Consider the following 17891-nt stretch of genomic DNA (forward strand, 5'->3'; position numbering starts at 1 on the left):
CCAGTGGAAACCTTCATTACTTAAATCTATTACATCCCTCAAGGACTAAAAAAGCCAATGCTCTCAAGTGCTCAAAGATCAACTTTTCACCTCGTAAGTCTGACATAACCTAAGCATGCTTTAACTAACACCTGCCACCTTTACTGGCCACAGTGACATACCAAGGTTAAATCAATCAGCTGTTACTTTGTTTCATTCCACAAGTTTATGAAATGTTAACAAATACTTCATGCTAAAAGACATAAATATAAATAACAGTAATAAATTTCAAAAGACATGAAGTACACAAGGAACTTAGATAAACCACATTAATACAGATAATTAATTATGGCTTTCATATATTAAACTTCTGGTGTAATATGCATAAAGTTGTATTTCTGATTCACTAAAACAATCTGATTGTTTCCATAAGTCAGTAAGAAGTACCTGTGCATTCTTCCAATAAGTGAATGTTAATTAGTTTCCTAATTAAAAGATTGATGCATTCAGCTAAACATTGAAAATTACTTTTAATGTGCTCAAAACTGTTTAGCCCAAGTTCAGTTTCTTGATGCAATGTTTTCTCTAACTCCAGAAACCAAATGTTAAAACACACTCAGTTGCACACAGCTTTGCTAGCATCCCTGACAACTCATGTGCTAGAAGGATCAATCTCAACAAGAGAAAATTTGTGGTGGAAGCCACAGGGTTTTCGTAAACAGAAGGCAGCTACAGTGAAATCATTTTCATAAAACTCATTTTCACAAGAGTCATAACTTCCAGAGCACTGAAATGTTATCATCACTACCATGTTTAAACATGTTCTTGGCAATTATTCCTTCTCTGTGTGTGTACAGAAAGAAATCACTATGATATTTCTGTGCCTAGGAAGTTACCTTGATCACAGCTTTTTGTTAAAATCTATGCTAATGAAAAAAAAAGAGGCGTGGGAGCACCGCGCAGCCCCCCCGTGACAAGAAAAATGCATCCCGGCATCTTCCGAATTACTTAGGCACAGTATTAACATTCTTCCATACAGTGTAGCTGTTAAATCTCTTAGCATCTCTAATTTTCTGTGTAGGTTATGGATTTAACTGATATATGTGTAGGTTATGGATTTAACTGATATAGCCTGACTGCTGTGCTGTACTTTGGCCACGCAGCGTAGTCACTGAGAGCGCAGAAGACTAGCAGGCTTACCTTGTTAGTCCCTTCAAAACAGAAACGTGCCGTGCTTTTCTGTCACGCAAGTGTTAATTTTGAGACGACAAATTTTTAACAGGGCTTTGGGTTTTGGATTTTTTTTTTTTCTTTAAAGCATTTGATCCAAATGCACGTTTTTAGATGCTCAGGCTTGCTTGTTTCATTCTTGTTAGGTCATTGGAGTTTTTTAAATCTTTATTTGGAAGATAGGCAGTTGTACAATGCCTGAGTAAAATGGCCTTTTTTTTTTTTTCAGGAAAAGAATAGCTTTGAATAAATCACTATCACATTTTATAAAACCTCTCACATGTCAGTGAGTACACTGTGTGGAAAGAGAATGTATAGCAGTCAGCCTGTTAAATCCATAACCTACGCAGAAAATTAGATATTCTAATAGATTTAACAGATTACTCTATTGAGGAATGTTGATACTGTGCCTAAGTGTTTTGGAAGATACTTGGATGCATCTTTCTTATCATGGGGGCTGCGCGGTGCTCCCATGACTGCTGCCCTAAGGCAGCATTTTAAATAGCTGCACTTCACGGTGGCTGCAACTCACACTTGCAAAGGGTCAAGAGGGAGCTTGAGGCCGTTTTCCCCCGTGGGTAAGAAAACGGGCAGAGCCAGCGTGAGGCGGCAGATCCCGAAAGGCCTGGGCGGGGGTCGGGGACAGGGGTTACCTCAGACGGCGGGGCCGGGCCGGGCTCGGCGGCTGCCAACCCCCTCCCGCACTCACCGCGAACACACCGGGGGCAGTGGGTGTCAGCGGCAACGCGCGTGTGCGTGTCGTGTCCGTGTGTGTCGTCCGTCCCGTCCCCCCCAGGCACGGCGGCCGCCCCCCGGCCTGAGGTAGCGCGCGGCACTCACTTGATGACCGTTCCTTTGGCGCCCCCTGCCGTGGTGAGCATGACGCGGCTGGTCAGGCTGCCGCGCAGGTCCTCCTCGTCCAGCCCCAGCAGCGCCGCGCACCGCTCCAGCGACGGCTGGCTCCGCGCGCGCAGCGCGCAGCCCCCTGCCGCGGGGAGAGACACAGACGGGCACCGCGTTAAGCCTCCGCGCACCGCACACCCGCCCCCCCACCACCACCACCCCACCTCCGCTCTCGATTTCAAAGCGTGCTATTCGAAGGGCAAGGCAACGGCCGCCCCTCGGGCATTTTTAGCGGAAAATTCTAGGGGACAATAAGTCAGTCAGTCAGTCAATAAATAAATAAATAAATCCGGCTATGATCTTGCCGTGATGACTAGAAATAACGTCGCCTTTGAAGAAATTACAGTTAGCTTCTGGAAATTACTTCTTATATTAAACGCAGAGTCAGTTCTCAAAAAGAAGAAGCAAAAAAAACTAAAACCAAAAAAAAACCCAGCCAACCAACAAAAAACAAACAAACAAAAAAAACAACAAAAAATGAATGGAAAAAAAAAGAAAAATTAATGAAATGAATGAATGAAATTCTGTATTTCTATCCCATTGTTCTAAACACGGGCTGTCCACAAACTAACCTGCTTGTAAGTGAAAGAACTATCCCAAAAACACAGGAGTAAAGTGCTAATAACTAGAAACTACCTATAGCGATTTAAACTTCTGGATTTTGGCATTCCTGTAATCCTCCAGACTTCCCTGCCGTGCAACAGAAGTGCCTGGCACGGCAAGCTCCTGGCACTTAACATTTCCCGATAACGGTATGTGCATTTTCCTGGGTAAACATCTGAGAGTCGTGCTTCCTGCTGCCCGGCACCGCAGCTCCTCCAGCCACCGCGGGTTCATACATCTCTAACCGAAGCACTCGAAAGGCTTCAGCAAAATCTAACACTTTATTACACATGTCAGGATTACAACATCTATCTCCTGTTGTTCTCAGTAAAAATTTACTTCTACAGATAAGTGAAGAGACCAAAAGGGATAAATGAGTAGCCAAACATTGCTTGAATTCCTTAACCCTACAATGGTGCTAAGCAAGGGAAAAGGAAAAAAAAAGGGGGGGGGGAGAGAGAAAGGAATCCTTAAAAGATTAGAGCTTTTGTGACTTGATTTTGGAAGCTCTGAAACACCATCTGACCTGCAGTAAACAGCTTTTGTTTCCCAGGTTTTGGAAGCAGTTAGAGGGTCTCTGGTACAGAGACATACTGCCTGGAGCAGTTCGAATGAAGGCTCTGTATGTACACATACAAAGCGTGAGCAGAAGAAAGCCCGTATTTGCAATCAACGCTTCAGAAGTTTAATAACTTATTCCAGAAAAAATGGGTTTGAATTTGAACATGCAGAGAAAATAAATTTCCTCATGTCCTCCTTCCCTTCTCTAAACCCTGACTTTCCTCACCATCTGTAGTTGCCCTTCTCCTTGTTCGTTTGCCTCCTGAAACTGCCTCTCCACTCACATTTGCACCTTTTTCACTCTCTCCCACCTTGTCAACCCCAAAGTCCCAACTCACGGAAGGCTTAAGCAGGGAAGCTCCCTGCCAGCTTACTGCTGAGCCCCATGGTGCCCTTCCCTACCCCAACATCTTCACAGATTCATTCACATTAATCAAAGAATCGTAGAATGGGTTGGGTTGGAAGGGACCTTCAAGATCATCTAGTTCCAACTCCCCCGCCATGGACAGGGAAACCTTCCACTAGACCAGGCTGCTCAAAGCCCCATCCAGCCTGGCCTTGAACACTTCCAGGGATGGGGCATCCACAACTTCTCTGGGCAACCTGTTCCAGTGCCTCACCACCCTCATAGTGAAAAATTTTTTCCTAATATCTAATCTAAATCTACCTTCTTTCGGTTCAAAGCCATTACCCCTAATCCTATCACTACATGCCCTTGTAAAAAACATTTTCATTTCAGTCACCTTCATGCAGATGGCAAGATCATGAATTGACACTGGGGAGGTTCTGACTGGACCTAAGGAAAAAGAAAAAAGCCCACCTTCTCTGTGACAACCCTACGCTACCCTGCTCTGAATTCAGTGTTGGCCCTACTTTGACCAGGACACATTGGACTATAGACTTCCCACAATCTCATCTGACTTGAACGTTTCTACAAAGTTCTTTGGTGATTCTGTTCGTGGGGTTAGGAGCCAGTGAACCTACAAAGCTAGTATTAATTTAATTCATCATTCAAAACACCTTTTAAAATGTTCTTTGGTATGCCTTTCCCAACAACTTTACCACATCTGGCAACAGCTATACATCCTTGAAGTAGGACTAACAGGAACCAATTTCACTGTATCTTGTGTATCTTGCAATTCAAGATAAAAATCTACATACATATCTTTTCTACTATAGTTATATTTGTAGTATGGCCAGACTGGGAGTTCCTCCAGTCCTACAGCAATATATGGACAGCGGTTCTTAACTTAGGCTGATTTCAGTAGTGAGGCAAGAACAACTGTTTGCAAAACACTCATTCCCTTTCCTCAGCCTTCCTGCGCATTCTGCTACTAAGTCACAGCTACGCTCGTACCAACTCAGCTTGTGAGTAACATCTTAAAATTAGGAAGCTTACATTTACCTAAGTTTTTGCTGTAACTGTTTTTTTCCTCACCTCTCAAAATACTAACATAATGGTATTTTTTCGGAAGCCAAAGGACATAATGCCTTTCCCTACAGATGGAGTTGCTAATTTCAAGATGTTTTCCTTACTTTACCAAGAAACCGAACTTTGAAAAATTATTATTAAAATACAAAAGAAGTCTCTTTTCTTTATATCAAACTTTGCACTGAACAATTTCTTGAACAATTCCAGCGAGTGCCTATTTGCTTTCAGAGCATGCAAAGAAGTATAACTTAAAAAGAAACAGGTAAACTTGACTTCCAAATGGGGTGAACTAAGACTGAATTACCCTTGAACATAAGACACAAGGTAGATTTCTAAAGCAGTAATTCACATGGAAAGGAATCATCTATAATCAAGAGACATTTTCATTATTTTTACAGAAAACAATTTATGTTTCATCTAACCTGAAGTGCTCCCAGCTTCCTCAAAATCAATATTTCCAAGGTGAAGGACACCAGCCACTACTCTAAAAAGATCAAGTTTTTCTGCATCATCCAGTCCAATCTTTTTCATTGCTGTGCACATTCTGTTAAAATCTCCATGATCATCTAAGAGTGGATCCTTCAAGGAACCTGCTTTGAGATACTATAAAACAACAAGATAAACCAAAAATTCAGTAAAGTGATTTTAAAGTAAATGTAAGCAATTATTTCCAGTCAAGAATACACCATAACAAAAAGCATAAAAAAGCATGCAAAACCCAGACTAAGTAGAAAGAGATCAGAGTTCTTCACACAATACAGGCTTTGCAAGAACCCTCATTTGTTTTAATTTATTGATACAAAAAAGATATTGAGGTGCTGGAGCGTGTCCAGAGACGGGCAACAAAGCTGGTGAGGGGTCTGGAAAACAAGCCTTATGGCTGAGGGAACGGGGGTTGTCCAGCCTGGAGAAGAGGAGGCTGAGGGGAGACCTTATCGCTCTCTACAACTACCTGAAAGGAGGGTGTAGCGAGCTGGAGGTCGGTCTCTTCTCCCAAGTAACAAGCGACAGGACAAGAGGAAATGGCCTCAAGCTGCACCAGGGGAGGTTTAAATTGGATATTAGGAAAAAATTTTACACTGAAAGGGTTATCAAGCATTGGAACAGGCTGCCCAGGGAAGTGGTTGAGGCACCATCCCTGGAGGTATTTAAAAGACGGGCAGACACAGTGCTTAGAGATATGGTTTAGTGACATATTTTGTCAGAGTTAGGTTGATGGCTGGACTGGATGATCTGAAAAGCCTTTTCCAACCTAGGCAATTCTATGATTCTATCATACTTTGAAGCATGATCTTCAACTTCAAAGCAAACTTCAAGCTATCTTCAGAAAGCAGAAGCCAGGGAGTGTGACAGCGAAGGACTGATAGCGGATGGTGAGCAGTGGAAAGGTTGTTTGGCTAAGGAAGCTATCGAAGCAATTCTACTGAGGACCACTTCTAGCCCCTCACAGCTGAAAGAAGGTTGAGGTTCTTGTAGTAGGATGGCAAAGTTTGACAGACCATGGGAAAGGAGTACAGGACAAATCAGAATGGGAAGAGCTATCCCTACTGCAAACAGAGAAATATACTTGTTAACGTTTGCTGGAGATTAAGAAATTGTAAAGTTGTTTGCAGTGTTCTACAGGTTAAAAGAATACCAGCTACCTTTTTAAAATACCAGTTTAACTTTTTGCTGATTTTCTTAATTTAAATACATCAAAGGCCATTTTAATTATTAACAGTTTTAAACAGTAGATAGTAACACATCTGCATGCAATCAAGAGACTAACTGAACATGCACAGACTGATCTAAGGTTCTACAATTACTTTAAAATGTTTTCAACTAAAAAGAATAATTAACTTTAAATAGAAGCCTTGTTAATGTCAAATAAGCTAACATGATTTTTATCAAAACAAAACACCACATGCATCTGAAAAATTCACTTCACACAACATTTAGACACATCAAAAAACTTAAACTCCATCTTAATTATGTAAAATGATCACCTCATCTTCCTGATAAGGAAAACACAAAAATAATTGGAGTATTAATTGGCTATTCCAGCTACTTCTATTAAAATAAACAATCTTAATATTTTTCATAAAATGACAGAGTAAATATTAAATTTCTGATTTAAAAACCTGAACAAAGTAATATATTTCCTGTTTAAGTGGTTAGACTTAGTTTTAATATAATTGAAATGTGATCATTTATTGTGCCTTCAAATTGACATGGCTGTAAGATAGGGGTATTATGACATCATATGTTCCACTATTTAATGTCCAACACAGATTTTCAGAATTATTCTTGCAGTATGGTTTCGTTTAGGCAAACACTAGTTTCAAATTAAGTCCTTTAGAGGACACGTTTTATGAGAGAACACCTGTCTGTAAATCGCATCAGTAACAGAAGATTGCATAGGTTCATCTTCCAGTAGTAAGAGTAAGTAAATGTTGATATTTTACGCCTATGTAAATTACCAACTTCACGACAAATCTTAATTAAGGCAAATTAGGTAAACTGAGGCAAAATCTCGCAACCACCTCTTAGCCTATACACTTGACAGGAATTAAATGTCTACCAGCTTTCTGCCTCACGGTAATATCAGATCAGGAGTTCTGTATCTCACTCTCCCCCATCCCTGACTATAGAAAATGGCCTATATGGAAGCAAAAGAAATTGACATTATGTGCTCAGTGTTACCACATATAAACACCAGAAATCCAGAAGCAGACTGTACAATGTTGACCTGAGCAAAGGAAATATCCATACCGTCTTTGATAGCTAGGCACGAGCCACGTACAAGCTCAAGCCCAAGTTCTCAAAGGTAAAAGAGATGGCACAGCCACTGCGGGGAGAGAAGCTCTTGAGTAAACTTATCTTTGTATTATTCCGCATGTATATGCAGCTTGCCCTGTTACTGAATCTCAAGTATGGATTTGATTAAGATTTGAAATATCTTCCAGCTATACAAATTAGAAATTCATCCTTTAGGTATGAATAGATGAAAATTGTATTAGAAAGCAGAGTGGAAGTTTAATGAAGCATTTAAACAACTTCCAGTTCACATATACTGTTAATTTGGATTAAATTCTGTAATGGCCTCCTAGCTCAAAGGCTTAAATGTTACAAATTCTCGTAATTCCAGTTTTAAGAATGTAAACAGAGATAGAGCAAGAGGAAGGAAATGTTTTGAAGCTTCACACTTTCTTCCAGAAAATGCCATGCTCTGCTGTCAGTAACGGTTCATAGCAAGGGGACAACAAAAAAATAATAAAGAATGGAGTGTACCGAGGAGGGGGATACACTCGTTCTGGAAGTGAAGTTGCACTACTGTTTTATAACACAGTTTGGAGGACCACTTCAAAAATCTAGAGAGCAAAAATGGCTCTGGAAAAAAACTACTGCTTCTGACCTATTCCTAGCAGTAGTAAGATTTAAAAAGAAAATGACAGAAAGTCTTGGACTGATTTTTGTTTTCCACAGCCGACAAGCTGCATCATTAAGTGTTATATTATTATAAGAATGAAAAGGAAAAAATCTTATACACTGTTCCATTTAGGATTTTAAGATGCATGTTAAAATGTATTTCTAGGACTGTATTCCAAAACCAGAGTTCTGAATATACCAGCTTTGACAGTACCCATTTAGACCTATAAAGATGTGTAAAATGAACATTTCGTTCCACACTGTAAAACTGTAATCATCATTTTCAACTCTATCTGCATCAGTTAATAATATAAACTAACGGAAGATACAAACATACCTCAGGACTCTTACGATTCTGCAAAATTTGCTTGTCTGTTTCTTTGTTAGCAAAGTATCTGGTACAGCCTCGATTTAAATACTGTAACAACAAAAAAGTGGAAATGCGTACTTAAAGACAGAAGTAAGGAAAACATAAGCTTTTATTTAAGGCTTGCTCTATGTAGCTTGATTTATTCATATGGTAACAACAACATGCTAGGTATTCAGAATTCATTCCTTGAAAATGTATTTATTTACATCTACAAAATTACAGAAATGCAACAGTAATAAACTTCTATTGAAAGCATCTGGATTTTGACAACCAAAATATTTACTGACACAGTTGGATATTCACTTTGTTATGTCCCACAATCTTTTCATAACGTTTGACTCTACCAACCTACTAATGGAGTCTGGGATTGCAGAAAAGAAAATCAAAATTAGGAACCAAGAAGCTGTACAGAACATCAAAAAAACCTAAACGATAATCTTTATGTTTTCAGCAATATATAGACTTTATATGGTACAACCAGGGGTGAGAGGGGTAGGATCAAAGAATTTCTAGTACTATCTCCAGTGTACCTTTTGGTCATATTTTTTCCTCACCAGTGATATATTTCAATAGGTAACAAGAGACATAGCGTAAAAAAAGCTTGAAGAGTATTAAAAGCTTATAACACGGTACAAACAGAAGCCTAATTCAGAATTTGGCTTCTGATATCAGTCTCACATTGTATAGTAAAGGGAATAGACCAAGCATTCAGATAATGACTGACGCTTCCAGTAAAATGGGATTGCCAGCTTTTTCTTTCTGATTTGTTCAGCTGAAAGTAAGAACGCCGTCCAAGAGCTCGGACAGAGCCCTTTGTCTAAAGGAAGTGAACTGATTCTTTGCTCTAGCCCATGAACAAAAAAGATGTTTTCAACTAGGTGAACACAGATAATTCTATACTTTGATTAAAATTTATATACAAAAGTCTAAAAAAAATAAAATATTCTTCAAAGCATTTCTAACCGTAGAAGAAAACTAGGGGACGAATTTAATATTAAAACAAAGCGACAAGAAACCCTGTTCAAAGTTAGCTTGGTGTTTAACAAAATATCGAAAAGTTTTCCTTATCAGCCAGTAAGAACGCAAAGCACAGCATATTTTAAACACAACAATACATCTCTGTATTACAGTATTAGAAACATGATCCCAGAAACTGAGGATGGGAAGTGAAAGAGGTTCTACTTTTCAGGAAGGGAGTGTGGAAACTTATCTGACAGACTGCGAACATGAACCAGCACAGTACTCAATAACCCACGTAGGAGACTTAATCACAAGATAATGGCTTTGATTTGAAAGCTGAATACTCAAGTAAATTTACATATTAAACCTAGGAGAAATTATATTTTTAAACCACACAAATACACAGCTTGAGGTCATCATGTATAACATTTAAATACCATTGTACTTTTTTGTTTTTAAACTCTGAAGTGCAACACCTGATTATAACATCAGAGACATGAACATAAGGCAGCCTTATTTCTCTTCCAGAAATTACAATCTGAAAAAAAATTCAGCTTCTCATCCCCATCAACTCTACTCCAGGTACAGATGTACTGTGCAGCCTTACTTTCAAAGCCATGTGGTGCAGTCCAAGCTACCTAGACCTATAAGGTCCAGCACACGGTTGCCTAATGACTTTGACTCTCTGAAAACTTCTGCAGAAGAATCTAAAACACGAGCACCCAGGACCACACGCTTTTGTGGGGATGTGCTCAAAGGAGGGGTGTGTAAGGAACCTGCAACTTTTCATGGTCCTTTGCCAAGTAAATTCACGCTTTCCCAGGAGAACTGTAGGGGAAGGATGAACTACCAGAGAAGTAACCCCGACCGGGTGCTGCTGACATCCAGACAACAGGTCAGGCAGGTGCAACCAATGCATTTGTCTTGTTCACGTGCCCAGAGCAAGGGCACACCTCTGCCAACATGGACAAATGCATGGGAAGGAGGTGACAAGGGATGACTTAAGTCAAAAGGAAGCAAGCCTACTAGTGGGGGGAAAAAGAGCATTATGTTATCCTTCGTCTTTTAACACTGTTTCACTTCTGTGAGAAGTGAGAATTATGTTAAATTTGAGACAGTCCTGTTTTCAAGTGAGCGTAGTTGTCCTGGTTTGAGCGACACAGGACTAATTTCCCTTCTAATGCTTGGGAAAACTGCACTTTTAGAAGACTCTAGTGTTTGAATTTGTGAAAATATTTACTTTATAGCCAGCTATGGTATGTGGGTTTCAAGGTATCAGTATTTTCGAGTCTTGCCAGGTGCAGGGATGAGGAGGAGGGAGACCCGGGCACTTGACCCAGCCTGGCCAACAGGATTATTTCATACCATGAATGCCACGTTCAATATAAATTAGAAAGATTGATGAGAAGTTCTCTCTCTTCCTTGATGGCTGTGATCCTAAGAACTTCTTGCCCCACTGCCAGACCCCTGAGCCCTTCCTTTCCTCCCGAAGCCGCAGCACTCGCAGTTTCCAACATTTGCTGTCCATTGCTGGGAGTGCACAGCTTCCTACTGATAGAATGAAAGATTGTATTTCCATGGAGTTTGAACCAGACAGACATTCAGTCAACAAAAAAATGTGGTAAAACAGTCACACCAGCGTGATTATTCAGAGCCATTTTATGATAAAACCTGAAGCAGCAAATGAAAATGAATAACAGGAAAAATAATCCTGACAAACGTAATACAAATTTAGGAAGAAAATTAACCTTTTACTTTTTTTTTTTTTTCTAAAAATCTCCTATAAAGTGATACTTCATGAAAATTTAGTGCAATATGACTAACAAACTTTAAGTATATTTATATTAATTTACAGACATACAAAGATGAAAGTGATCTTTACTTCTTTTTTTAATTAAAAGATAATTACTTTAACTTCAGAAGGGGGAAAAAAAAAAAAAAAAAAGGAGTGTTAACATTTGTAAATTGAACATGCAGAGTGGATCTTTCCCAAGCAGCAAGGAACTCAGCATTCAAATACTCACTTATGGTAAAGCAATAAATATTCTTAATGGAACTGAAAGTACTTGCTGCAAACTTAGTAGAAGCTAAAAAAAATATGTCAGGGTGCGATAAGGCTGGTGCGACTGCAAACTCTTTATAATTGAAACAGGCAAGTGAGTGCCTTCTGTAAAGGCATTCAGGCTGTTCAGTATTCTACCGCACCAGCCTGATTATTAAGCAGGTTATAATTCTGACCTTGACATCTACAACCTTGTGTGCTCTCATGAGCAGAGTTTTTGATTAAAAAAAATAAAAAAATAAAAAAATCTCACCCCAAGAGTGGGCATGCAGCATATTCAGCTCCAGAATTAAAAAATCTATTAACAACAAGAAATAAGTTTTAATGGAAAAATGGCTGCACAATAAAAATATATATTTGAAAATTTGTTCAAGATTTTAGCTTTAAAACATACAAGAGGATATTGCTTAGAATAACTGCACAGTAAAAAAGAAAGTTTTGAAAACTAGCTCCATATTATAAGAAAATAAATGGTGGGGCTTTGTTTTGGGTTTTTTAGTTAGGTTTTTTTGTTTTGTTTTGTTTTTCAAGTATTGCTTTTGTTGGGTGTTTCAAAAGAAAAGCTTTCCTTCTAGAGAACAGAAGCTTTTCCTTCTTAGTAAGCATCAGATCAAGTTTCCATCACACAACTGAGTACAAACAAATGAACTATAAGACAACACAAACTAAATATTTACAGAAATAAGGTCTCTAAAGACCCCTAGGAACGCCTTTGAGGAGTTAAGGAAACTTGTCCTAAAACACTGCCATAGCTTCCAGGGAGCAAGATCATCTAGATACCACTGTACAAATGTATGATGTGCACAATATAGAACTGCAGCTCTGTCCCTGCTTCCTGGCTCATCAGTACATAGAGACCGACTTGGCCAAGCCAAGAGGCAGCAGCAATCTGTTTGGTCACCAGTGTACACCCGCCTTCCCTACAATGAGTGCGCTAATTAGTGTGTCACCTGTGCAACCCCTGCTTTGCACAGAACTAGTAGGAGATTTGTATCTTTAAAGCTTCTAGCCCTCTGCTGAATTATGATGAAACAGAGTACAAAAGATTTTGGAGAGAGTAGCAGATAAGCACAGTCCAAGCTTTATTTAGAAAACCAAGTCAGAAGATACACCAACAAAGAAAACAATCAATGCAGTAATGTAATTCTTTGTTAGAAGTGCTCCTCATCCCATTTAAAATCAAGGAAGTCTAAAAAGACGACGGTCAATTAATTTATATCCTTGTAATTGCACGTGCTCTCCAGGGCTGTTTTACAAATCCCTTCCAAAGCCCCGGTAGGAATTTGGTCTGTGTATTTTAGGAATACACAAAATTCTGCTCCCATGAGATTCCAAACCAGGCATAAGCCAAGAGACAGTAGAGAGATGGAGACGAATGACAGAACACAAAAACAAGCAAAAAACTGACCAGCGTTTACCAATAGGATTTGATTTGCAAATATTTTTCTTTGCAACACAAGTCAAGAAAGAACATGGTGATTATTAGTAGCTATTTACAGTTCAAGTGTGATTGTCAAAAGGAAGAGAATAATAAAACAAAAAACCAACCAGAATATTTATATATAATTAAAGAGCAGGAATGAATGATTGAAGGCAAGAGTCTTCACCTTACTAGTAAAATTGGTGATGACAGTGTAAGATGTGAATAGTCTTAGAAGGACTTTGAGAGGGATGGCAAAAGCTGGCTTTGAAGAGAAAGAGAAGGGACAATCAGGAAAACAATGAGAAACAGCTCTATTGGTAAGGCTGCACTGGTTGGATAAGAGTTCAATAATATTCATTTCTCAAGAAAAAAAAATTACTGCAATAATCAAGATTTAACACACTGAGAAATTAAAAGATAATTTAAAAATAAGGGAAATGGGGTTGGAGTCACTCAGGCAAACAGAAAACAAAATAGAGAAAAAAATTTGGCTGACAAGGAAAGGAAGCAAAGAGAAACATCATGTTATTTGTTGATCATTTCTGAAACCAACTCAGTGAAATCTGAACATAGAGAAGGGGAGAAGAAAGAAGGAAAGCTGGAGGAAAAAGTTAACAGTTAAACTGAAGTAGTAAAACCGTTCAGTGGAAAAATGGTAGGAAAAGAATGCAAGAACATAATGGTAGGACAGAAAGCCAGACTGTTTGAGGGAATGCTACTAGAAACATAACACAGAATCAGGGTTAATCAGGAGAAACCACATAATCTCAGAAAAGGGCAAAAACCCTAAAAATAAAGCATGGAGAGAAGACAAGAAGGCAATAAACCAATCAGAAGTCCAAAGAACAGGCACACTGGATTGAATTAAAAGGCCCACACTATCTAAGAGCTTGTTTTCAACCACGACCTCTGCTTCACCCAAGGATTTTACTGTTCCCTTCTGAGCTGGGATGGCTATTTACAAATATGGATGTACACCGCAGCATAACTCACTATTTCATTCTCCCTTCCTTTCCTAACTCCTAAAATTCTACTCTGTTTTTTCCCTGCCACTAAACATTAACCTAACATTTTAAAAGAAGTATGCGCAATGATTCAAGTATTATTTCCCTGCTGTTTATTTAAAGTTCACTTTCATTTAGGTATAGTCATGAGTTACATTCAGCACTAATTTTGTCTGCATTTTATTGGCTTCTCCATTATTTGAGTGACTGGACCAGTAACAGGTTGTGGAAAGATAGCCAAAACTCAGAAATAGTAAGTAGTCGTCAGGAAAGTACAAATGAGGTGAACAAAAACTTAAGAGGGAGGATCATGTTTAATGAATAGAAGTAATTTTGTCAGGAAGAGCTGAGCATGGCCTTTGGGTCAACTGGAGATAACAGGATTCATCTGAAAGGGACTGGCAGGTCTTATCATGTAACCTGTAGTGACCAAGAATGACAGAGCAGTATGATGAGAGGAATGGGAGAAGCTCAAAACCGGAGCAGTACAATATAGTATAGTACGATAGGAATAAGGTGTAATAGAGTAGAAAAGACAAGGGATGTGAAACCACACAGACTGGAACACAGAAGCACAACAGCCTTGTCACTGCGGTTGGATCCTTGGTAGGAAGCGTAAGGGACGAATAATTTAAGAGCAAATCATGGAACAACTCCTACGTCTTCCTAAATACATGGTTGGAATAAGAAGAAATAAATGCAGTTTTCAGGACTTAAAGGACGGGTTACCCACAGAATAGTTAGATCACAATCAAGAAATTCACAATTTACACCTCTAGACAAAACCACCACCACATTAACATCAGCTGAGTATGCAATGGAGTATTTTTGGAAAAAGCAAAGGTTCCTCAATTTTAAGACAGAGAAAAACTACAGGGCATCCTCCAATAAGGAAAAATGGTAGGTAGCTTTATTTCAGGATCAAACAGATTTAACAAAAAAAAAAAATATTCTGACTTTTGTAACAGGAAAGAGTCTGTCAAAGATAATCAATAGAGATTTTAATAAGATCTCCATGAAAAATCCATGTATGGCAATAGGAGAAGCTTTACAAACACTGACTCTGATACTCACCCTAAAGTTGTCAGGAGAGCTTAGGTATAGTTTTTCCCTAATGTCTTCTGGAGCACCAGCACAAAGCCTGTAAAAGATATGATAATTCCTCTCTTCTTTGCCTTGCACACAGATCCTAGATTTCTCCAGAAGGTAATGTGATACAAATCCACCAACCACCGAGTTCTAGGAGAAAGAAATATTTTTTCTGATTATCTGAATATTTTTTGGATTATTTGAGATTCAGAAGTTTTCAGTTTACGTTTTTCTGATCATGACTTGCTCAACAGACACTGCTCCAAAGAAGATTTAAATGTATCTATATCTAACACATATTAAGCTTAGAAAAGAAACCATTGCCTTTGCCATAACTTCTTCCCCGGCTCAAGTATTGCATATATATACATTCCTCTTAAAAGAATGGTCTGCTTCACCTCAACAAGCACAAAACCTTGGTAGAATTTCAGTAGTTCCTGCAAAGAGCATTGCTACAGCCACCCTTGCACTTCCAGTGGATGGCAGTAAGCGCCATTACAACCTTCTCTAGTTGCACTTCACTGAGACCATCATCTGGCCTATGATAAAATTCCCTGTGCCTATACCAATCTTAATAGCAAGGAAATTCCTGAGCTTATGGACATTGCAGCAACTAAGAAGGCCTTACTGATTGACAAATTTGGCTATGGTTATGCAGTCATCCACTCATTCAGGTGGCCCTAGTCTGTACTTACATTCCTGTGAGAAACCAGACCTAATAAGGTCACCACAAAGTGCAGTCTTGTGAAGTACGAAGTCTTGTAAAAATGGGGCTTAACTACACAGGCTGATCTTGCACTGGAATGCTGAAACAGGCTTTTAATCAGTTTCTGAAGATACTCTAAGTGCTATCTGCTTCAGCTGAAGCAAGTAATCTGAAACACCATGTAAGTATTGACAGATAAGTTGACAGGTCATGAATGCATCATTCCAAGTAGAAATGTGGGTCCTTTCCATTAGTTTATTAACATGCACAGGACCAACAGATAAAGTCCCTCTACCCTTAAAGGAATTTAGTTATTTACTATCTAAACTATTAACCAAGGATCTGCAGTTTAGTTACAAAACCAAGTGATGAAAACTTAGGAAAAGACCACAAGCTCAAGAGCAGATCATGAGCTTAAATTCTGCAGGAAGGAACTGCAAGAATTTGTTTCTTTATGTCCTCATTCAGAAAGATGAGGAGGCACATACTTAATCCATTGACAAAGGTTCTCAACTTGGACACAACGGACAGCCACATAGCCATCCTTAGTTATGGAACGTGTGTATACATACGCTATCAAAGCAGAACTACACCCAAACAAAGTAAGTTTTTTGTAAGCTACACAGTGAATAGTACTTCTGACAAAAAACAATTCCATGACTTCTTCACATACATAATACTAATGTGAGGTCCCAAAATTTCATACAAATACATAAAAATATCAATCATTATTTAAAGTATTAAAGCATTAAGCTACATTTAAATCTGTTTATATCTAATATGCAACTCTTACTTATTCGTGCGTAAATACGTAACACCAAGTAAGTTATTCTTTAGATATGCCTTTTGGCAACAAAGGGAACAATATGTATTCTTTTGTGGATGGAGGCAATTTTCCTGCTGACTTGACCCACTGTTTTCCAGCAGTGACACAGTACTGTGAGGCTTTGGTTTTCCTTTCAAGGTGATAGAATACAAATCAGATCTGTAAAGTAGGACAGTAGCTATTTCGTGCAAGATTAATAAGTATATTCAGCCTACTTCCAGTCTAGCATTTACATTTTACAGCAAAAAAATCATCACTGGTTACATGTAACAAAATTCCAGTACCTTTTCATTGAAGTGAATTTCAACAAATTTCCCAAAACGACTGCTGTTGTTGTTGCGAACAGTCTTTGCATTTCCAAAGGCTTCTAATAAGGGATTTGCTGTTTAAAAAGTTAAAATTTTTTTAAAGTGTTAGAATTTGATTAATAAGCTATGAAAAAAGAAAGAGAAAACAAATACGTACTAACTATTCAGTGAAATTATTTGGAACAAGGAAAAAATATTATCTATTAGGAATAATCAGTTTTGCAAACTGTACTGGATATACTTCAGTGGAACTTACAATGAAGTACTTAAATATCACATAACACTGCAAATTATTTGCATCAATACTGTAAGAAATTCAGACAAACACTGAAAATTATTCAGTCATGTTCTTCTACAGCAAGTAGGTAAATCATAAACTATACGAGACAACACACAATTTGACACTTCCCAATGAGTTGTTATTCATAAAATCTAAACTACCCATTTATCCCACAGACAAAAGTGCCGCTTAAATGTCATGCATGAAACATGTTAGATTGATTAGCGAATAAAAAAAAACGCATTAGAAGAGTGTGTTGATTCCAAAAACAATTTTAAAATGCCCTTTCAAATTAGGTCAATTAAGTGATTGAGTGATTTCATTTTTCACTGGCTGCAGTTTTCAAGTGCCTTAAAGCCCATACAGAAAGAGTGGCAGCAATCTCAAGCATATATCTCTCTCTCTCTACACATCAGGCGCAGTTTAAGCAGTTTGAAAATGGTCAGTAGTTATGAAACACAAGGCCTCTGAAAGACTGCATTTACTAGCTCTGAAGATCAAAGAAAACCGATTTACGGAATTGGGCTAACAATAAACCACCAAAAAGATCTGCAAGATTTTTTAAGGCTTTTAGCTAAAAAAATATGCATTGGAAACTAAGCGAGCAGAAACTCAGATTTAAAACTCCATCCATCTACAAATCTGCTCCTACAAAAATTAAAGAATGAAGAAATAACTACAGTAGTTGGATAAATTATGGATGATAATGCATCATTCAGTAGGACAACATCAGCACTAACATTTTTG

The 17891-nt window shown here is 38.4% G+C and overlaps 1 protein-coding gene across 4 annotated transcripts in view; it reads right to left on the reverse strand.

Moving 5' to 3' along the window:
* Positions 1-17891, reverse strand: part of MYO6 (myosin VI) — a 116004-nt gene that overhangs the window by 46889 nt on the left and 51224 nt on the right. For all 4 annotated transcript variants that reach the window (XM_063330142.1, XM_063330141.1, XM_063330140.1 and 1 more), the window contains exons 8-12: positions 16841-16938; positions 15010-15174; positions 8454-8534; positions 5131-5311; positions 2050-2194 (exon numbers count right to left, since the gene is read on the reverse strand). In XM_063330142.1, coding sequence (XP_063186212.1) covers positions 2050-2194; positions 5131-5311; positions 8454-8534; positions 15010-15174; positions 16841-16938 — 670 coding nt within the window. The remainder of the gene's footprint in view (positions 1-2049; positions 2195-5130; positions 5312-8453; positions 8535-15009; positions 15175-16840; positions 16939-17891) is intronic.

This window comes from Chroicocephalus ridibundus, chromosome 3 (assembly GCF_963924245.1).
Source record: "Chroicocephalus ridibundus chromosome 3, bChrRid1.1, whole genome shotgun sequence".
Lineage (NCBI taxonomy): Eukaryota > Metazoa > Chordata > Aves > Charadriiformes > Laridae > Chroicocephalus > Chroicocephalus ridibundus.